The sequence below is a fragment of the Mustela erminea genome, chromosome 7 (genome assembly GCF_009829155.1).
Source record: "Mustela erminea isolate mMusErm1 chromosome 7, mMusErm1.Pri, whole genome shotgun sequence".
In the NCBI taxonomy this organism is placed as follows: domain Eukaryota; kingdom Metazoa; phylum Chordata; class Mammalia; order Carnivora; family Mustelidae; genus Mustela; species Mustela erminea.
Window position 1 is genome coordinate 66,537,886 of NC_045620.1, and position 18,997 is coordinate 66,556,882.

Consider the following 18,997-nt stretch of genomic DNA (forward strand, 5'->3'; position numbering starts at 1 on the left):
ATTTGTATAAATAACCAGAATTTACAATAACTCAAAACCTGCTTATTTAAATAGGAAAGCACTAGAAGTAAATTTTTTTTTAAACTGGCTCAAATTTTGAAGATACAGATACTTAAAGGAGAAAAAGAAACACTTAACAAACCAATAGTTAAGCCGAAAATTTGGGTTAAAAAAAGCTTATTTCATGAAAGATGCTTTTTATCTCCAAATCCCCATCTTTTCCAAATTTCTTAATGTCCTGCCCTTGGACTTCTTTTTAACTGTCAGTACCAGTGACCTCTAACACTCCTCATTGCTCAAGTTTGACTGAACACTGGACTATCCCTCTTCCCAACTCCTGCCAGACCTTTTCTGATACTGTGATTCTTTTGGCAACGTTTTTTTGCCAGCTTCATCTTTGCTGGTGTTCCCTAAAGATCAGCCCTTGGAACTTCTCTTCCTCCTTTATATTCTCCCTGGGGGATGACTTTAATTAATTTGACATAAGCAATTCAAATCTGAGATGCCCCAAACTGAATTAAAAATCCTAAAAACTTCTTTTGGGTTCTCAGTCTGTAACAATCATTCTTAATCTGCTGTACCTTAGCCTAACTTAGGGAGCTTTTAACAAATATCAGTTTGTTTAGGCTCTACTCTGAGGTCCTGATGAAGCAGTTCTGTGTGGGACCTGGTGTGGGTAAGTATTTAAGCTCCTTAACTGATTCTACTGTGTTAACCAGGCTGAGAATCATTAGTCACGGTCTCAACACAGTCACCACTATATCAATCCAACAGCCCAAGCTAGCAGCTACCTCACTGTCCTGGATGGTTTCTTCGGCTGCTTCTATTTCCAATTTCAAATGTTGGTGGGAGGGGAGAGAGCATACTTTCATCAAAGGACTAATAAGAATTCAGACTGGATCAGCCTGATGACAGGCCTATGTGCCCTGCAAGGCTGTATGTATGGGGGGTGGCTCTCCTTCTTGCCACTTAGTGTGGGGCTTCTCAGGGAAGCTTATTCCCAAGGATCTCTTCTATTCCTCAGGAACTGCTTCCCAGGGCTACAAATGGGCTCTAGGGAAAGACAGTCTAAAATGTTTTGCTAGGAGGAGACTGGGAAGTGGGAATCAGAAGTCAGAGGGAAACTGCCTTCTCAAAGATAAGTCATTTATTACCACGATACACAGGGGAGGACACAGGATATCCCATCTTAAGGGAACTATGCCTTAACCGGTGTATAATCTATATAAAAACTAACCCCTCTAAATAATGACAGTAAAACTGGAAGGAGAAGCAGCTGAGAAAAACAGGTTTCCAGCGGTGGCCAAGGGATACACCCAACATGAGTGACAGGCTCCTCAGGCTTCACCCCACCATCTGGATGAACGGTCCCCACTCTGCCCACTCCCACCATCACCAAGCAGACTCTTCTTGATTGAAGATGCTACCTGTCCTACCCTGGGCAGCGTTTACCCCCTTGGTGATATTCCACATACAGTTTAAACACCTGAAGGGCAGCAATAAGCTTTACTGATCTCTCCATCCTCAGTGCCTTGCATGGTGTCCAGCACATAGTAATCACTCAGCCAGTGTCTGCCAAGCTGTACAAAACCAAGATGGTTTTGTGCTTTTGTAAACACTGAAATACGTCTACGGTGTGATCTGCTCAGGGACTTGCCGCCCCTAGTCTGGAAGCTTATCCCATTTCACTCTTTCATGTTCACGACTAACGTATCAAGGACTGAATCCAAAGTCAGTCTTCACAGCAAACTGTGTGATTCCACATACAGAACGTTCTTGAAATACCATATTAATGGAATGGAGATTAAAGGCTACCAGGGGCTAAGGAAGGGATAGGAGTGGGAGGGAAGTGGGTGTGGCTAGAAAAGGACACACAGGGAAGGGATCGTTAAGGTGATGTAAATGTGCTGTATCTTGGCTAGATAGGCATCAGTACAGAAATACCTCTAGAAGTGGCCAGGTTCGGTTCCAGACCATGACAATAAAGTGAATCAAATTAATTTTGTGGTTTCCTAGTGCATATGGAAGTTATCTTTACACTATACTGCCATCTATTAAGTGTGCAATAGTATTATATCTAAAAAACCCAATGTACATACCTTATTACTAAAAAATGCTAACCATCATCTGAGCCTTCAGCGAGTTGCAATCACTGATCACAGATTACTAACCAAGTTTAGTCATAATGAAAAAGGTTGCAATATTGTGAGGATCGCCAACATGTGACACAGAGACACGAAGTGAGCAAATGCTGCTGGAAAAGTGCCATGGACAGACTTGCTCTGTGTAGGACTGCCACAAACTGTAGGAAAACTCAGTTATCTGCGCAGGGCAACAAAGCCAGGCCCAGGGAGATACACATGCCTGCTCACAGAAACAGTCAGAATGAAACCGCTTCTTCATTGCTTTAAAGCCCAATTAAGTATATTTTTTCTAAAATTGAGTGGATACAAAACTTTATTGGCAAAAGCCGTTTGTCCCCATCAACAGGGTACCTCAGGACTGACCTGTGCATACAGGGCCATAAGGCAGGCTGCTAAACATTTGTGGCTGAGTACCATCTGCCTCTTACTGCTCCAGCATCCTGACTAACAGAAAGTTCTAAGCCTCATCAAATAATCCACCTACGAGCACTATATACATACTGTAGTCACCATGAGTACTGTGCACACGAGTGAGGCTAAGCATACATCTGTGTGAAGAACATTCTCTCCAATAAAGACAAATGCCCACTGTATTAATCAGTGTCCTCTGATGGAAGCAGGAACTCAGCGCCAGCGAAGGCTGGTTTTTTTTTTTTTTTTTTTTTTTTTTTTTTTCCAGATGTAGTCTCAGGCTTCCTCTTCCTGCATGAGAACTACAGAACAATGTTTTACTTTGGCCCTTGCTGCCAGGAACCACGCTGCTCAATTTAACACTCAATGGTAACAACACAGTTTTTTCTAGGTTTCTGAGGAGAGAGCACCATAATTAAAAACAGATAAAACATCAAAAACTCCTTTCTGTCTTCACTGTTTTACCCAGGCTTTAATAATTTAAACCACCTCCAATTATTTTAAGGAGGCAAAGTATGAATTATAAATATAAAGAACACATCCTGGTCATTTACTTTTTGTCTTCACTAAGGAGCGAATAAATTTGTGATCAACTAGTCTGGCCAAGCTGCTTTGGCTATCTCTCTCCCACGTTAAGTCATTTCATTAACTTCAACCCAAAAGAATTTTTTCAGTAAAGTTTCAATTAGCAGCAAGTGGTTTCCCTGAATATGTGCTGTCCCTGGCAGCGACAGGCCCAAGGCAGGCCATGTAACAGGTGACCCCATGCTCTGGAGAAGCAATAATCCTGACAGGAATTTGTCTTCCTCCTCGTGTTTTCGCTGCTGAAATGGTCTAAATGAGGCCAATAAATAATACAGACCCACACACAATTTACTGGGGTCAGTACCAGGGATGCAAATTTATTTCCCCACATAATAACGTTATATAAGCATGTTAAACTAAAACATACAAAACATGCATATGAAAAAACTTCTTTAAGAGTTCTTAAAGTTAAAGCAAATAATGGTTTTCAAACTTATTCTGTCTGATTAAGTTCTGTGCACAGACTGTGAAGATACTAGTTTGGCTCAATTCAAGTTAGAAAAGAAGTTCTTATTAAATGAAATAATTTTACTTCTAAGCCGGGGAAGGAATTCATGAATTTGTATGAACGTGTGTACTCCTTTTGTTCTAGCTTTTCTGGTACCTTTATAAGGTTGTATATACCAACTGTGGTGCCTAAACAGAACCAATAAATAAGATACCCAAGACCTTATTCCTGTACCACCAAAAACATTACAGTACACAGAATTCAATTATGTAGGGTTTTCATAAAATTATTATACTCAACTCATTTTGGATTTATCACAGATATTCAAAAGCACACTGAACTACAATTTAATGTTGGGAGAGGACAGCTTCTGTTCTGTCTAGGTATTTCTGTCCATTCCCTTTAAGGGCAACTCCCTGTCTACCCAAAAACCACTAGAGGGACCTCCTAGAGGCCCACCTCCCAAGGACATTCACTGGTTACGTTCACTAGTGGGTTAACACAGGTTATCCCAATCACCAGTGGACCTTGTTGAATGCAGAGTATGACTCAGCACTCTGGGTTGGGGCCCATGATTCTACATCTCTTAAGGCCCTGGACCACAACTTTCAGTAGCAAATACTACCAACACTGCTCCCCTTGCACTGATACTAGTCCTTCTCTCTGCTTACTCAGGTCCACTTCTCCACTCCTATTGGGCAAATCACGTTAGATTTACTCCGAGGACTGGTTACCTTTGCCTGTGGGACAATATACAGTAGTAGAGGAGGGACTGGAAAGTTTATCAAGAAAGCTTCAGGCTTTACCAATACTTGGCAGATGCCCTGCTTTGGGAGGCAGGTGAGTTTTTATAATTTTAGCTCTGAATTTAGTCTGTTTCCTTGGAGAAGGCCAGGAAGGCAGATCAGATATACGCGCGCAGAACCCTCTATGTCTGTGACAACTGCACACACACTACATTCCTACACTGGCCTCACCAGTGTACCCTGCATGTCTCCAGTCCTCACTGAGGAGACTGACACCAGCCTCACGGACTTCTTCTCTCAGCCTATCACCTGGGCTCCAGGCCTCGTATGGGTCAGGTCAGTCATCTCTCCTCAGGACCTCTGAAATCCAAAAAGCTCTTGAGTTTCTCTCCCTAACACATTCAGAAACAGAACTTAAGGACTAAACTCTTAGTGCTGAACTGAAGTTAGACTTATGAATCACATGGTACATGCACTGTGTGCCTTTCTAGAATCTCAATTCCCAAACACGTGAGGCTTCCAGAGGGTTTTGTAAGGCTCTGTGGCCTCACTGTAGCCAATGGGCTTTACTTCCACATCCCACTGCCAAGGCTGCACCTAAGAACCTGTTACCGCCCAGAACTGCGTTTCCTTGAAGCCCTACGGTCTCAGGTTTCACTTGCAGACCACAGTCTCCCGTCATTCCCTTGCTTCCACCATCTCTGCAGTTGGACATGTTGGATCTCCCATCCCTTGACTGTCCATGTTGTCCCCGTTTGTAGGGCTCCTTCCAGCCTCAGCTGGGTCCCAGTGTTACCTGCGGGGCTGCTCTGCACATCCAGCTCTCATGTCCCATGGACTCCCAGACCACAGAAATGTGAGCTCTAGAAATGAGCACCACCACTCTCAAGTGTTTCCTGTTTTTGCTCTCCCACTGGGCCCCTCAGTCCCAGCAGCTGTGACTTCAGCTCAAACAGAAGCTCCTTGGACTCCCTGTACTGCTTCTGCATCTCTACCCACTCATCTACATCCACACACCTGTGGAATGAGTGTCTCATCTTCTGTAATCTACTGAACTCGGGCCAGCCCACCCACCTCCTTGGGCACTTGCTTCTCTTCTTTTTGGAGGCGGCAGGACAGTGTAGTTACAAGCTGAGGGCTTACAACTGGGCCTGGTCATGGTCTCCCATAATGCCTGTTGCAACCTTTCTTTCTGGACTGAGTTTCTAACTGGAGACACAGGGTCACAGCAATGCCAGCCACCAGGGTGCAGGAGGCATGTGCAGTCAGGCCTGGAACGTTAATTAAGTGTTGACCAACATCATTGCTCTCAGCTCTACTGCCTTTTTGTCCTTCACTCACAGGTATTTCCAAATGCCATGCTCTCCATTTTTTTTTCATTAAAAAGACGACCACACAGTATTTTCATGCCAGGGCACCTGGGTGGCTGAGTTGATTAAGTGTCTGCCTTAGGTCCAGATCATGATCTCTGGGTCCGGGACTGAGCTCTGCATTGGGCTTCCTGCTCAGCAGAGAGTCTGCTTCTCTCTCTCTCTCTCTCTCTCTCTCTCTGTCTCTCCCCCTCTGCCCTTCCCCACTACTTGTTCTCTCTCAAATAAATAAATAAAATCTATTAAAAAGAAATTCATTCCCCTGCATCTTTTTTTTTCTTTTTTTGTTAAAAGTTAAATATGGAAACTACAGATTAAAGAATAAATGCTCCCTTTCACTTACTTGCCCCCAACGCATACCCTAAGAAGTGGCCACTGTTAAGTCTGATGTGAACAGTACTCTCTACACCACAGTAACCAGGTTTCTCGTCCTATCACTTCACAGCAACTATCCTGCCAAGGTCAAGTAATGTCCTAGCTGCCAGACTCTGTGCAGCTCTGCTCTACCTTTATTTCTTCTGGCCTTGCTGGGATAGGGCGACTACATCTTCTGCCTGCTTTGTTACCTGTCTGTGACCTCCTCCTTGCTGGCCCTGCCCTTGGCATTCTTTCCTTAGCCCCGTTTGTCCCATTTCTCACCCTTAAGATCAGTGCTGCGGTGTTCCACAGCTCCCTTCAATTCAGCAGGCTGAAGACCATGAGCGCCATCTCCTGCCTAATAACAGTCCCAGCAGGAGCTACGTCCCATGATGTAAGTAGCAGCTATCTCTTCCACTTTAAAGGTAACAAATGGGGGCTCAGAGAAGTGAACGTCAGTCACACAGTTAGTAAGGAGCAGAGCCATGATTTAATCTGGGCCTGCCTCATGACCGTGTGCCACTCTGTGTCTCCCTACCCTAGATAAAGCTTCCCCTCATGCAACCATAGCCAGAAATAAGCACAGCTGCAGACGGCACCGTTTCTTCAGCTAATGCGGATACCGACATGTGACGGCAGAGCTTCCTTAGGTTTTAACCTTCAATCCAGCAATGGCCTCCATCCAGTGCCAAGGATTCTGTATTGCAGAGGAAGAAACCACACAAGCGTAGAGTCTGACGACTGCGCAGCTATATGAGGCCCTGCACAGGCCGCCTGTGAATAGAGAGCATTTCTGGGTGCCATCTTCCACGAGGAGCAGTGACAGGAGGAATGACTAGGGAAATGGCTTGATGGCCTACAATCTAGGTAAAACCTAGGGAGAGCTATTTATTTGAAGAGGAGTCACTCTGAACAGTCCAAAGGCTAGAATTTTTTTTTTTTTTTTTTTAAAGATTTTATTTACTTGACAGAGAGAGAGACAGCAAGAGAGGGGATGCAAGCAGGGGGAGTGTGAGAAGGAGAAACAGACTTCCCACTGAGCAGGGAGCCCGATGTGGGGCTCGATCCTAGGACCCTGAGATCAAGACCTGAGCCAAAGGCATATGCTTTAATGACTGAGCCACTCAGTTGCCCCAAAAGCTGGAAATCTCATAAGCTCATTATAAGGTAGACTTTTTGTCTGAGATACTGGGGAGGGACAGAGGGGAACAGGGTGATTCTGAAACCAGAAGGTTCATATTTAATGTGAACATGATGAAGACTTGCAGGGGCTTGGGGTAAGCTTTAGAGAGCTTATAAAGGTTCTGCCCAGCTAAAAGCCTATGGTTTTATGACACACCACGGTTTTACAACCTGGAGATCAATGCCCACTTTTATAAGTTCTTCTAAGAGGCCAGTTTTCCACATGTATGTTACATTTCAATAAAAATACTTGCTAAAAAAAAATTAAAGGTTTTGTTTCCTTCCTTCTTTCCAAACAGCAGCAGTGGGAAGGATAACAAATATGATGTGATATGATGCCTGGAATCACGGTGTCCTCGTGGGCTCAAGAATCACTAACGATGTGGAGGTACACGTACTCCATCTCCAAAATACCTTTTAGTAGGTCGATTCTAGGACCACTGTGACCATTAAAATCATTTTTTAAAAAAGATTTATTTATTTATTTATTTGACAGACAGAGATCACAAGTAGGCAGAAAGGCAGACAGAGAGAGAGGAAGGGAAGCAGGCTCCCTGCTGAGGAGAGAGCCCGACATGGGGCTCGATCCCAGGACCCTGAGATCATGACCCGAGCCAAAGGCAGCGGCTTAACCCACTGAGCCACCCAGGCACCCCTAAAATCATTTTTTAGTTTTAACATTTATGTTCTTACACTGTTGGTGGGAATGCAAGTTGGTGCAGCCTCTTTGGAGAACAGTGTGGAGATTCCTCAAGAAATTAAAAATAGAGCTTCCCTATGACCCTGCAATTGCACTCCTGGGTATTTACCCCAAGGATACAGATGTCATGAAAAGAAGGGCCATCTGTACCCCAATGTTTATAGCAGCAATGGCCACGGTCGCCAAACTATGGAAAGAACCAAGATGCCCTTCAACGGACGAATGGGTAAGGAAGATGTGGTCCATCTACACTATGGAGTATTATGCCTCCAGAAAGGATGAATACCCAACTTTTGTAGCAACATGGGCGGGACTGGAAGAGATTATACTGAGTGAAATAAGTCAAGCAGAAAGAGTCAATTATCATATGGTTTCACTTATTTTGGAGCATAACAAATATCATGGAGGACAAGGGATGTTAGAGAGGAGAAGGGAGTTGGGGTAGATTGGAAGAGGAGGTGAATCACGAGAGACTATGGACTCTGAAAAACAATCTGAGGGGTCTGAAGTGGCGGGGGGGTGGGAGGTTGGGGTACCAGGTGGTGGGTATTATAGAGGGCACGGATTGCATGGAGCACTGGGTGTGGTGAAAAAATAATGAATACTGTTTTTCTGAAAATAAATAAATTGGAAAAAAAATTTATGTTCCAGATGGATGACCATGAAAGTAAAAATGGACCCATCACATTGATGTTAGTGGACTATCTTAGACATAGGTAGTGAGGTATTCAGTTTGACTGCCTAATTCCTTCTGGTAAGAAATGATTAGATATGTTTATTTTATTCATGCCCTCAATATTGAAAAAACTCATTAGGTAACTTGATCTAATAAAAAGAACTTTAAGGATTCATTTCCTGTTACTATGAAAATTACCCTAAAATAAGTAAGCTCTATTAATAATGAGTTAGCAAAAAATACATTTCTCTGGAAAAAGTTAAATAATATTTGAGACATTTTACTACTCTGCAAATCCAAACACATGTAATTCTAAGAGGATTCTACGTAACTAGTCTTCATATCCAAGAGTAGGAAATTCTCTAATAAAAGTCCTGGACTCTGGGATATTGGGTTTCTCCTGGTCTCTCATGACAGCCAAGCTCCCTGTTTCCCTGTGTAAATGAAAGGCAAAAGCCCTCCCTGGTACACTGGTACACCAGTGAGGGAGGTCCTGAAACAGGCTTGGAATCAGGTGTACTGGCAGAGCGGCCATGGGAGAGAGAGGAAGATGCAAAAGCTTGGGCTGTAAAGGGATTAAACTGAAATAGAGCTACAGGCTGTTATTGGTTTTTATATTTTGATTCTGGAAGTTACCAAATAGCTTACCTTTGTGTATGTGTTGATAGGTCACGTCTAAGATCCCAGTGCACCCCTGCCTCCTGGTGTTTATGCTCTGTGGAATTCTCTCTCCTGGAGTATGGGCGGGACCACATTTCTGAGTAGCAGACCACTGCCAAAGTCATGTGACATCACTTCTAAGATTAGGTTGTAAAGGACTGTGACTTCTGTCCTGCTAGCTTCTCTCTTGCCTTCTAAACTTCCTTGCTCTGGTGAAGCCAACTGCTTTAAAGTGCCACATGGAGAGGGCTCATGAGGGTGGGGGCCACAGCCATCAAGGAACTGAGATCCCCAGTCCAACAGTGTATGAAGAACTGAATCCTGCCATCAACCGCCTAAGTGAGCTGAGAAGCAGATTCACCTTCAGCTGAACCTTAAGATGACTTTAGCCCCAGGCAACACCTTGACTGCAGTCTTGCGAGCCAGAGAACCCAGCTAAGCTGCACCCAGATGCCTGACCCACAGCAACTCTGGGATAGTAAATGTGGGCATTCTAAGTGACCATGAAAGTAAAAATGGGGTCAAGTTTTGGGGTCATTTGTTACTGAGAAATAGGTAACTAATACAGTATACAGAACTCCAGAGCAGGGATCAGCAAACTTTTTCTGTAAAGAGATAGATAGTAAATACTTTTCAGGTTTGTGGACCTCATGGTCTCTTGCAGTTACTCAACTTTGTTGTTGTAGCATGAAAGCAGCCATAGACAATATGGAAATGAATAAGCATGGCTATGTTCCAATAAATCTTTATTTATAAAAACAGGCGGTGATTTGGCCCCCTGGCTGTAGTTCGTTGGCCAATCCCTGCTCTAAAGTACAGATTCTGTGGAAATATTATTATTATCATTTTTAAAAGATTTTATCTATCTATTTGAAAGAGACAGCGAGATAGAGCATGAGCAGGGGAGAGAGGCAGATGGAGAGGGAGAGGCAGACTTCCCCGCTGAGCAGGGGAAGGTGAGGGGCTCATTCCCAGGACCCTGGGATCATCACCTGAGCCGAAGGCAGATGCTTAACTGACTGAGCCACCCAGGTGCCCTGGAAATATTCTTTCTGAGTTAAAATGCATGGTCTCCATTTTTACCACTGTATTAAAAATCAGTTTAACAACTAAAAAAAAAAGCTCAACCTGTCACGGCACAACAATTACAGACAGCTGAACATGGAAACAGATGTTCAGGAAATTTCTAAATTTGGTAAATAACCTAAGAAGTTCAAATATTTTTTATGATAAGTGGATACTTCTCTATCTGCATCAGATATGGAAATGTTGGAAGTCCAAACTGGAGGTAAATTAGAGCCAGAAGAACACTTACTACATCAGCTGTTTATATCACAACTACAATCACAATAGCCCCTTAATCACACACCCACTTTCCCCTCATATGTCATGCTTTTCTGCCAGTGAGAACCAACGATTACCTTTGCTTTTGGACAATGGTGATGGCGGCTGCTCTGTAAACACTTCTAGGGGTGGGGAATCGTGGTGGTCGAAGTCTTTGTCCATGGCTTCTATGAGACTGGTGATGTCTGAGTCCTCTGAGCTGTGCCTTGTGCTGCCGGCACGTTCTGGGTGGGCAGGGTGTGAGAGGGGGGCAGGGGACAGCCTGTCCAGCTGTGGCTCCTGGTGCTGAGGCACTGGTGGTGGTGGTGGAGGTGGAGAGTGCTGCTCCAGCGGGCTGTGGACATGGTGCTGACTGCTGTGCTGGCTCTGTTTGGCTCCTTTGGACTTTCTGCCTGCTGCGTGACCTTGGGCCACTGCACTAGAATCTAAGACAAGGGCGCTTGCTTTGCTAGCAGCTTGTGCAGAAGTCCTGCTAGAGGTACTTGAGCTGTTTTTTGCTCTGACGTTTTCCACGTCAGCTGAGTTTCTATTGCTGTGACTGCTGTGTGGGTGCACTGGTGGGCCACACTGCTTGTGACTCCCTCCACTGGTCCGGGATGACGAGCCGCCTGCTCCACAGAATCCCCTACTGTGACCGGGGTCACAGGTGAGTGTGTTCAAGCTGAAAAAAGGACCAACTGCAGATCAGTAAATGGCAACTTACAAAACCCAAGATTAAAAAAATGTTACCTCCTCAGGACAGCCACAAGAGAAATATAAATTAAGGAAAAAAAACCCAGCAAGAAATAGGGATGCTTTCCACAATTTTATAGGATCTGTTCTCTCTGAAAATTTAGCAATCAAGTCAGTGATCTAAGAATATTTTAATCCTCACTAACATAATAATAAAAACATGGGGTTTGCTGTGAGTTCTTAGTAGAGAAGAGAGCTATACACAAGAGATTATGAAGTTATTAAGAATTAAGATTTCTTCCCCCCAAGCGAAGACAAAAAGAAAAAGTTATTTTTTCTTTTAATTATATCAGCCACATCTATGTGTACTAGAGAATTTATTTCCAGCATGTGAACATACTTTCCTTCAGATGAAATACCAACGATTCTCCTGAGATCAAATGGTCTGCCCACATCAAAGGGTGGGTTCGAGGCCTCAAAGGACAGTCGCCTTCGAAATGGCTCCCAAATTCCTTGAGCTTCTAAATAGGCTGTTCCAATTACCAAGAGAAACAGTGCACTGTAGGGGCAAAGAACATGGAGAGTTGGGATTCACTTGTTAGTCTAAGGGTAACACAATTTTATATTAAAGGCAGAGTTTCTTGGTACAGTACAACTGGATGTAAAAAGCAGAGATGCCTGAAACAATTTTTACTGGACTAGACAAAAACGAAGTGTCACGATTAAAAGTCTGCAGGCTCCTTTTTATAGAATGCCAACTTACATGGAGGCTTATAGAGAAGAAATAATTACTTGTATCAGAACAGATACTTGGAGGTTACTTTTCCTTTTACGAAGAAGCTTTTGCCTTGCGGTTTTAACCTTCTAGGCCAATTCTTTTCCCTTAAAGGATGTGTGGGATAACTATGTAAATTTAGAGGCAAGTGTATCAGATTCTCTAAACCCATAAATATACTGAAAAAAAGATAAGGTTGCTGAGGATTTAAAAAATATTTCTCATGTTTTGTGTTGCTTAGGTCTGCTTAAAAAAGTACTATATAATGTTGAATAAATTACCTATGCCCAAATCAAGTAACTTTACCTGGCAAATTATGAGTTTTATTTTTTCCTTTAAGAAATTAACATGTACTTAATTTCTATAAGAAATTTTAAAGGTAGAAGACTTTTGCTTATTGTATATGCTACTCAATCGGGGTTCAGTTCTGACTGCTCCCACTACCAGATGTGGTTTGATCAAGGCAAAAAGGTCTGTTCTGTTTGCTGACATAGTCCTAGCACTCAGAACAGTGACTGGTACACAGTGGGCATGCGAGCAATAGTGTCAAGTGATGCCTGAATACCAACCTCAAAAGCAGACACAAGTACCTCATTATTCCTGAGATGATGATGTACAGAGCCAGCTCCCAGTTGGGTCTGGGCAGGGCTTCTGCACAGGTTGCTAACATATGGTATGGAAGGGATGCATTCAATACAAATACAAATTCAGAGCCACTGGTTGTTATAAACTTCAGTTCACGGATAACTCTAGAAGCTGTGAAATCAGGAGTAAACCTAAAACAGAATAGCAGCAGTTAGACTAGTTTTAAAAATACACCACAGCAGGTTACATCTAATACCAGTCCTACACACCTTTGGATCCTAATAGGGAATTTTAGAGTTTGGTATGTCTATTCAACTTTTAAGACTTCATTTTAAGGTCTCATTTTAATACCGAGAAAGCATTATTCTATGAGGTTAATAACAAAAACTGCATGAAAAAAATAATGAGCTTAATTATTAATTCAGGAAGTGCTCTCTGAGCTTCTCTCCTTTCCTCTTTTCTCCTTTATCTGAATCCACTCTTTTTTCTCAGGATATATTCCTAACATATCCTGAGAGATAAAGCTGAATATATACATACAGAACCTGAGAGATAAAATAAAACAAACAAACAAACACACAGGACAAAAAACCATCTTAGCCCTGGTGATCTTCTCTTCATCTCTTGCAGTACTGATTTCTGCCCTAATTATTTTATTTTTATCTTTTGCTAACTGTATGCTCTCCAACCAGATGGTCGGCACCGTGAGGAGAGGCGTCATCTTCTCCACTGTGCCGTTAGGTACCAAGCACTATGCCGTACATGAGTACTATCATTCCGTACTGAGTGACTACCCACTGAAGATCATGAAAGTATCACTCAGTTAAGGGGACAGAGGTTACATTTTATTACACAAACTCTATAATCTAACAAGTTACTAATTAACTGTCAAATAGGCTGCAGCTATTCCCAATACAGGCATTAACAATGTCTTCTGACCAGAACATTACGCACTCCTCCACTGTACAACATGGAAAAACTGCATGTGTGCGATGCAGGGACCTCTCTGTTACTGAGACTGAATTTATAATCAATTTCCTACTAAAACCTTATGCTTTAACACAGCCCTGGAAATAATTGTGAAACCGGTTTCTAAGATTATCTGATCCACTTTGGATATATAGGAAGTTTCACAAACAATGATACAAAGAAATAACTAAAGATGAAGGGGAAACAAATCAAATGAGTACATTTGTGGATAAAGACTTTTTTTGTGAGTATGAAAACGTATCTTTGCACAGTCTGAACAACTGTACTATTTGAGGGTGATGGGAAGCCAGTAATTCGTTACATCTCCCAAGATAATACTTACAATATGATTATGTCTTTAGAGGCGTTGGCACTTAGTGCAAACTCTTGGCAATTAACAACTTTAAAGCCGTATCCCTCACACGAGTACCCACTGACTTCAATGGTTTCTATGTGAATAGGAAGTTGCCCCGTATTCTCTACTTTAAATGTTCTTTTCAATGTGAAATTTGGTTCTCTTAGTTTCAAACCTAAAGGAAGGAATGTCAAGAGTATAAAATCTTGTTAGCAGGTGCTGCAGGTCCAAATGATCACATTCACCATAAATGTATGCCAAACATTATGTATGCCAATGTATGCCAAACTCCTGATGCCGAAGAGATTAGCTGGTACCCAGACTTCATCAGGAAGTACTATTCCACTTTATTGTACCATTTGAGATAGCAAAAGTTTAATTATGCTTTATTTTTCATACTCATGATTTACTCAGAGTAAATCATCTAAGACATGCAATGGAAATTGAACTTTTAAATATTTGAAGATTCAAATCAACCCTGAAAACAAGTCAGCGTATTTCATTAAAAATCTTAAGTATTCATCACTAATATACACACATGCACGTAGAGAAATACTGTTTGTTTTGGGGGAATTATTTATTTTTGGAAACAAACACTGAAAGTTGTGCCACTGAAACTGTTAGGAATACTTACTATCTGTACAATCTTTCAACAATGCTTCTGTAATTTTAAAGCGTAAGGAACTCCCTGGACCTGGAAGTTTGCCTGCCACCCTCAAGTTCTCAGTTGTTCCTTGTCCTTGGACCATCACAGCATCCACCACTGTCAGATTATTTCTGTGCAAGAAATACAGAATTTTCTCCCATTAAAATTTGCAATAATAAATTATAAATTTGCATAAATTATAGATAATTGATCTATAACTCTTATTTTTTTAATAAACCATGTAAAATGAATATACTAAACTTTAGAATTAAATATTTACACTTCAAGAATTTAAAAATCTTTACACAGAGAGAAGCAAGAGTTTTTCATTTTTAAGAGTCACACATGGTAGAGTAAGAACACTATTCAGGTTTTCAAGTTCTAAATATAATCACAGAGGTACATTTCATCAAGTGTGATATGTTGTGTGCATGTTTTGGACAAAGTGAATACCCTATTTATTTTTAATTTATTTTTAAAAATACCTGAGAGAGAGAGAGACCATGGGGGTGAGGGTCAGTGGGAGAAACAGACTCTCTGCTGAGCATGGAGCCTGATGTGGGACTGGATCCTGGGACTCCAGGATCATGACCTGAGTCGAAGGCAGTTGCTTAACCAGCTGGGCCACCCAGGCACCCGTGAATACCCTATTTAATAAATTAGACGCAAGTAAGGACTTCTGAGTAAGTACTAAAAATCAACGCACACTTAAATCAGAGAACATACCTGATTATGATTAGTGAAGAAACAGTTCTATTGTGAATTGGAGTAAACTTTACTTTCACAGATTTCTTTTCTCCAGGTTTTAAAATTAGGTTTAAAATTGAATGTCGAGAGAGGCCTTCTGTAAATCCTGTTGAACTCTGCAGTGGATGAGCCTTAAATCATTGGGTAAAACAAGAGAAGTCACTACTATATTCTCTGGAAAGAAGTTTTTTTCTTTACCCCATCCAGAGCCCAGTACTACTTTCTTGAACTGATTGAACATGTGAACAATTTTACCCCTCATGATTCAGATACTGTTTAGCCTGCAGAGAGAAGTAGCAACCAGTGATGGCCCTTCTCATTGTGCTTTAAGTCACCAAAAGGACTTTGAACACCTGTTACCAAAGTCCCTATATTTGTACTAGGCATTTGTTTTTGTATACATATCTTTTTAAGACTAAAAAATTCTGAAATGTAATACACACATATGAAAAGGGCACAAACCTAAGAAGCAAAGCTCAAAATTTTAGCACAAAGCTAAGAGCTGTGCAACCAGCACCCTAAAGTCCTATGTTACCATTCCTACTTTCATCCAATCTTCCTGTTCCTTCTCCTTCCGATGGGTATCAGCTGAAGAGTCTTCAGGGTGTATCAGATTTTTTTTATTTGTAAAAATATTTCCAACTCATATCCATCTATCTTTGAATATTATTTTGAAAGCTCAGCACATAATTACTGTTTAACATTTGACTGACTGAAAGTTAAATAATAGCTTAGTTTAATAATCAAAAGATGGCTTCTTGATAGCCAGTTACAGATAAGATTTAAAATATACTTTTTATTAAAAATATGATAGTTCATACTTAAGGATACACTGTTCTAATTTTTAAGCAACATTAAGTTTAAGCTTTTTTGGTGGGGCGGGGGAAGGGTTGGAAACTCCTGGCTACAAATGTCCACGGTTCTTCATGGCTCTGCTAATACGTGGAAGGGGAGTGAGGTTTGCATGACTTTCTCCTCCACCTGGCATAGTTAGGTTTAAAACCTATATATCTATCTACTTGTGTTGGCATGATTCTACAAACATAACTTACAGTCAACAGACTTAATGAAGCTGCCTACTGAAGCATCACATTGTCTACCATTTGAGAGACAAACTGAATTAGCTGCTTTTCTCATGGAAGACCATTTATAGTTGAAAGAATGACTGACAGTCTGTGGTTGTTCAGACTTGGGTATTTGGTAGAGATTTTCACAAAAATGAAGTCCATCTGTCCAATTAAGGAAAAACAACTGAAGTATTTGTTGCCCATGATAAAATTTGAGTGAGAAAATTCAGAATTTTGGAAAACGTGCATCTACCCCTGTGAACTTCACAGTTTTCCGATAGTTAAGGAATTCCTTGATGAGATTGGTAGTTATATAAATGAATATGATTTTTTTTTGATTTTGTAGAGTGAATCATGTCAACATTTGGAAGCTCTGCCTAGCTCAGTGAATCAGTATTTTCTGAATAACTGATGCATGCTGTTAGAATTAATTAAAAAGGCAGTTAAGATACTCTTTTTTTTTTTTAACTATGTATCTGTGCCAAGTCATGTCAGATATCTGTCATATACTTCAACCAAAACAATACAGCATGAGAGACTAAATGCAGAAGCAGTGGGGCTCTATCTGTGTATTAGGTCTGAGAGCCATTAAAAGAGATCTGTAAAAATGTAAAACAATCTGCTCTTCTTGCAAAAAGTCTTTTTGGGAAAATACAGCTATTTTTAATTTTTATGTTACCTGTGTTAAATGGAATGAGTTTATTCTTATTTTAAATGAATTAAATATTTTAAAGATCTTTCCCAGTTTTTTCCCAGTTTTGAGATATAACTGACATAGATCACTGTATAAGTTTAAGACACAGGGGTCTCATTTACATATACTGTAAAATGATTATTGCAATGGGCTCAGCCAGCATCCACCTTCTTATACAGACATAGTAAAAAGAAAAAAATGAAAAAAAGAATAAAAGGAAAAGAGCTTTCTCCCTGTGATGAAAACTCTTCGGATCACTCTCTTAACAACTATCTACGATATACAGCAGTGTTGGCTCTAGTCAACATGTAATCACACATCACATCCCTAGTACTTCCTCGTCCTGTACTTGGAAGTTTATACCTTTTGACCACTTCTCTCCCAATTCCCTCTCCCCTCATTCCTCTACCTCTGGTAACCACAAGTCTGATCTCTTTTTCTAGGAGTCTGATTTTTTCCCCTTTTTTAAAGATTCCACATGTAAGTGAGATACAGTACCGCCTTGCTCTATCTGACTTATTTTACTTGGCATAATACCTTCAAAGTCCATACATGTTGCCACAAAATGGTAGGATTTCCTTGTTTGTTTGGGTTTTTTTTTTGGCTGAATAATATTCCATGTATAAATTTATATACCATAAGTTCTTTATCTATTCACTCATCAATGGACACTTAAGATTGTTGCCTTGGCTATTACAGATACTACTGCAGTGAGCATGGGGGTGCGGATATCTTTCTGAGTTAGTGTTTTTGTTTCCTTTGCACATATTCCCAGAGGTGGAATTGCTGGCTCATTTGGTAGTTCTATTTTAAATTTTTTGAGGATCCTCTATGCTGTTTTCCATAGTGGTTGTACCAATTTATATTCCTACTCTTCTTTCCACATCCACACCAGCATTTGTTATATCCAGTCTTTTTGATAATAGCTATTTTAACAGGTGTGAGATGATATCTTATAGTGGTTTTAATTTGCATTTCCCTAATGACTGTGATGTTGAGCATGTTTTCATATACTTTTTGGCCTTTTGCAGAAAAGATCTCTCAGTTTTAATTTTTACTATGGTAAATACTGAGAGATGTGACCCACATGAACAAAAAAACCTCTTTGGAGTCATGAATAATTTAATACTGTAAAGGAGGCCAAATACTTTGAAAACCATGGGTTTTGTAACCACTAGAGAGGACGAATTCATCCTAACCTTACTCTAAGATCTAGTATTTCATATTTAGAATAAATTTGTGAGATCTAGAATATTCTTACACATCTTCCTACCTTTCACAGTGCCTACACTTCAGTGTTTTATACCCTGTAAGTAACACTAAAGAACTTGTGTTTGATAAGATAAAAAGGTAAATATTAGCTCATTTACTTCTTATGTATATTTCGTCCCTTATAAAAGCAGGGCAAAAGAAATCTCTGATTATTGAGCTTTCTAATTATTTGGAATCTAGATAACCTTGAGCTTATTAGGTTGTCATTTTATGCATTTTATGCATGGAAAAAACTGACCACGAAAAGATTCCAAGAGAAAGGTACGAGACTAGAATATATGTCTACATTCCAGTCTGGTGTTTTATTATTTGGCAGAAAAAAGATACATTGAAATTTACTTTCTTACACAAAATTGACTTTAAGACAGTATAAAAAAAACTACTATTCTACAAAGATTTAGCTTACACATGCTGTATAGACTAAAACATGAAACTATGGGAAAGAACACAAGTATTTCAAGAACTATAGGATATCTGGTTTGACAGGCTCATTAGGGACACTGACTACGTGGCATGACAGTATGGGGGAGGGCTCTGGGATCTGAGAGAACCAGACTTTAATTTCGCCCTGCCAGTTATTTCATACCTGCTA

General features: G+C 40.8%; 1 protein-coding gene across 1 annotated transcript in view; it reads right to left on the minus strand.

The window, feature by feature from the left end:
• Positions 1-18,997, minus strand: part of TMEM131 (transmembrane protein 131) — a 212,579-nt gene that overhangs the window by 21,552 nt on the left and 172,030 nt on the right. Inside the window, exons 26-31 of the mRNA XM_032351980.1 lie at positions 15,352-15,503; positions 14,614-14,756; positions 13,968-14,154; positions 12,661-12,846; positions 11,696-11,854; positions 10,701-11,284 (exon numbers count right to left, since the gene is read on the minus strand). Coding sequence (XP_032207871.1) covers positions 10,701-11,284; positions 11,696-11,854; positions 12,661-12,846; positions 13,968-14,154; positions 14,614-14,756; positions 15,352-15,503 — 1,411 coding nt within the window. The remainder of the gene's footprint in view (positions 1-10,700; positions 11,285-11,695; positions 11,855-12,660; positions 12,847-13,967; positions 14,155-14,613; positions 14,757-15,351; positions 15,504-18,997) is intronic.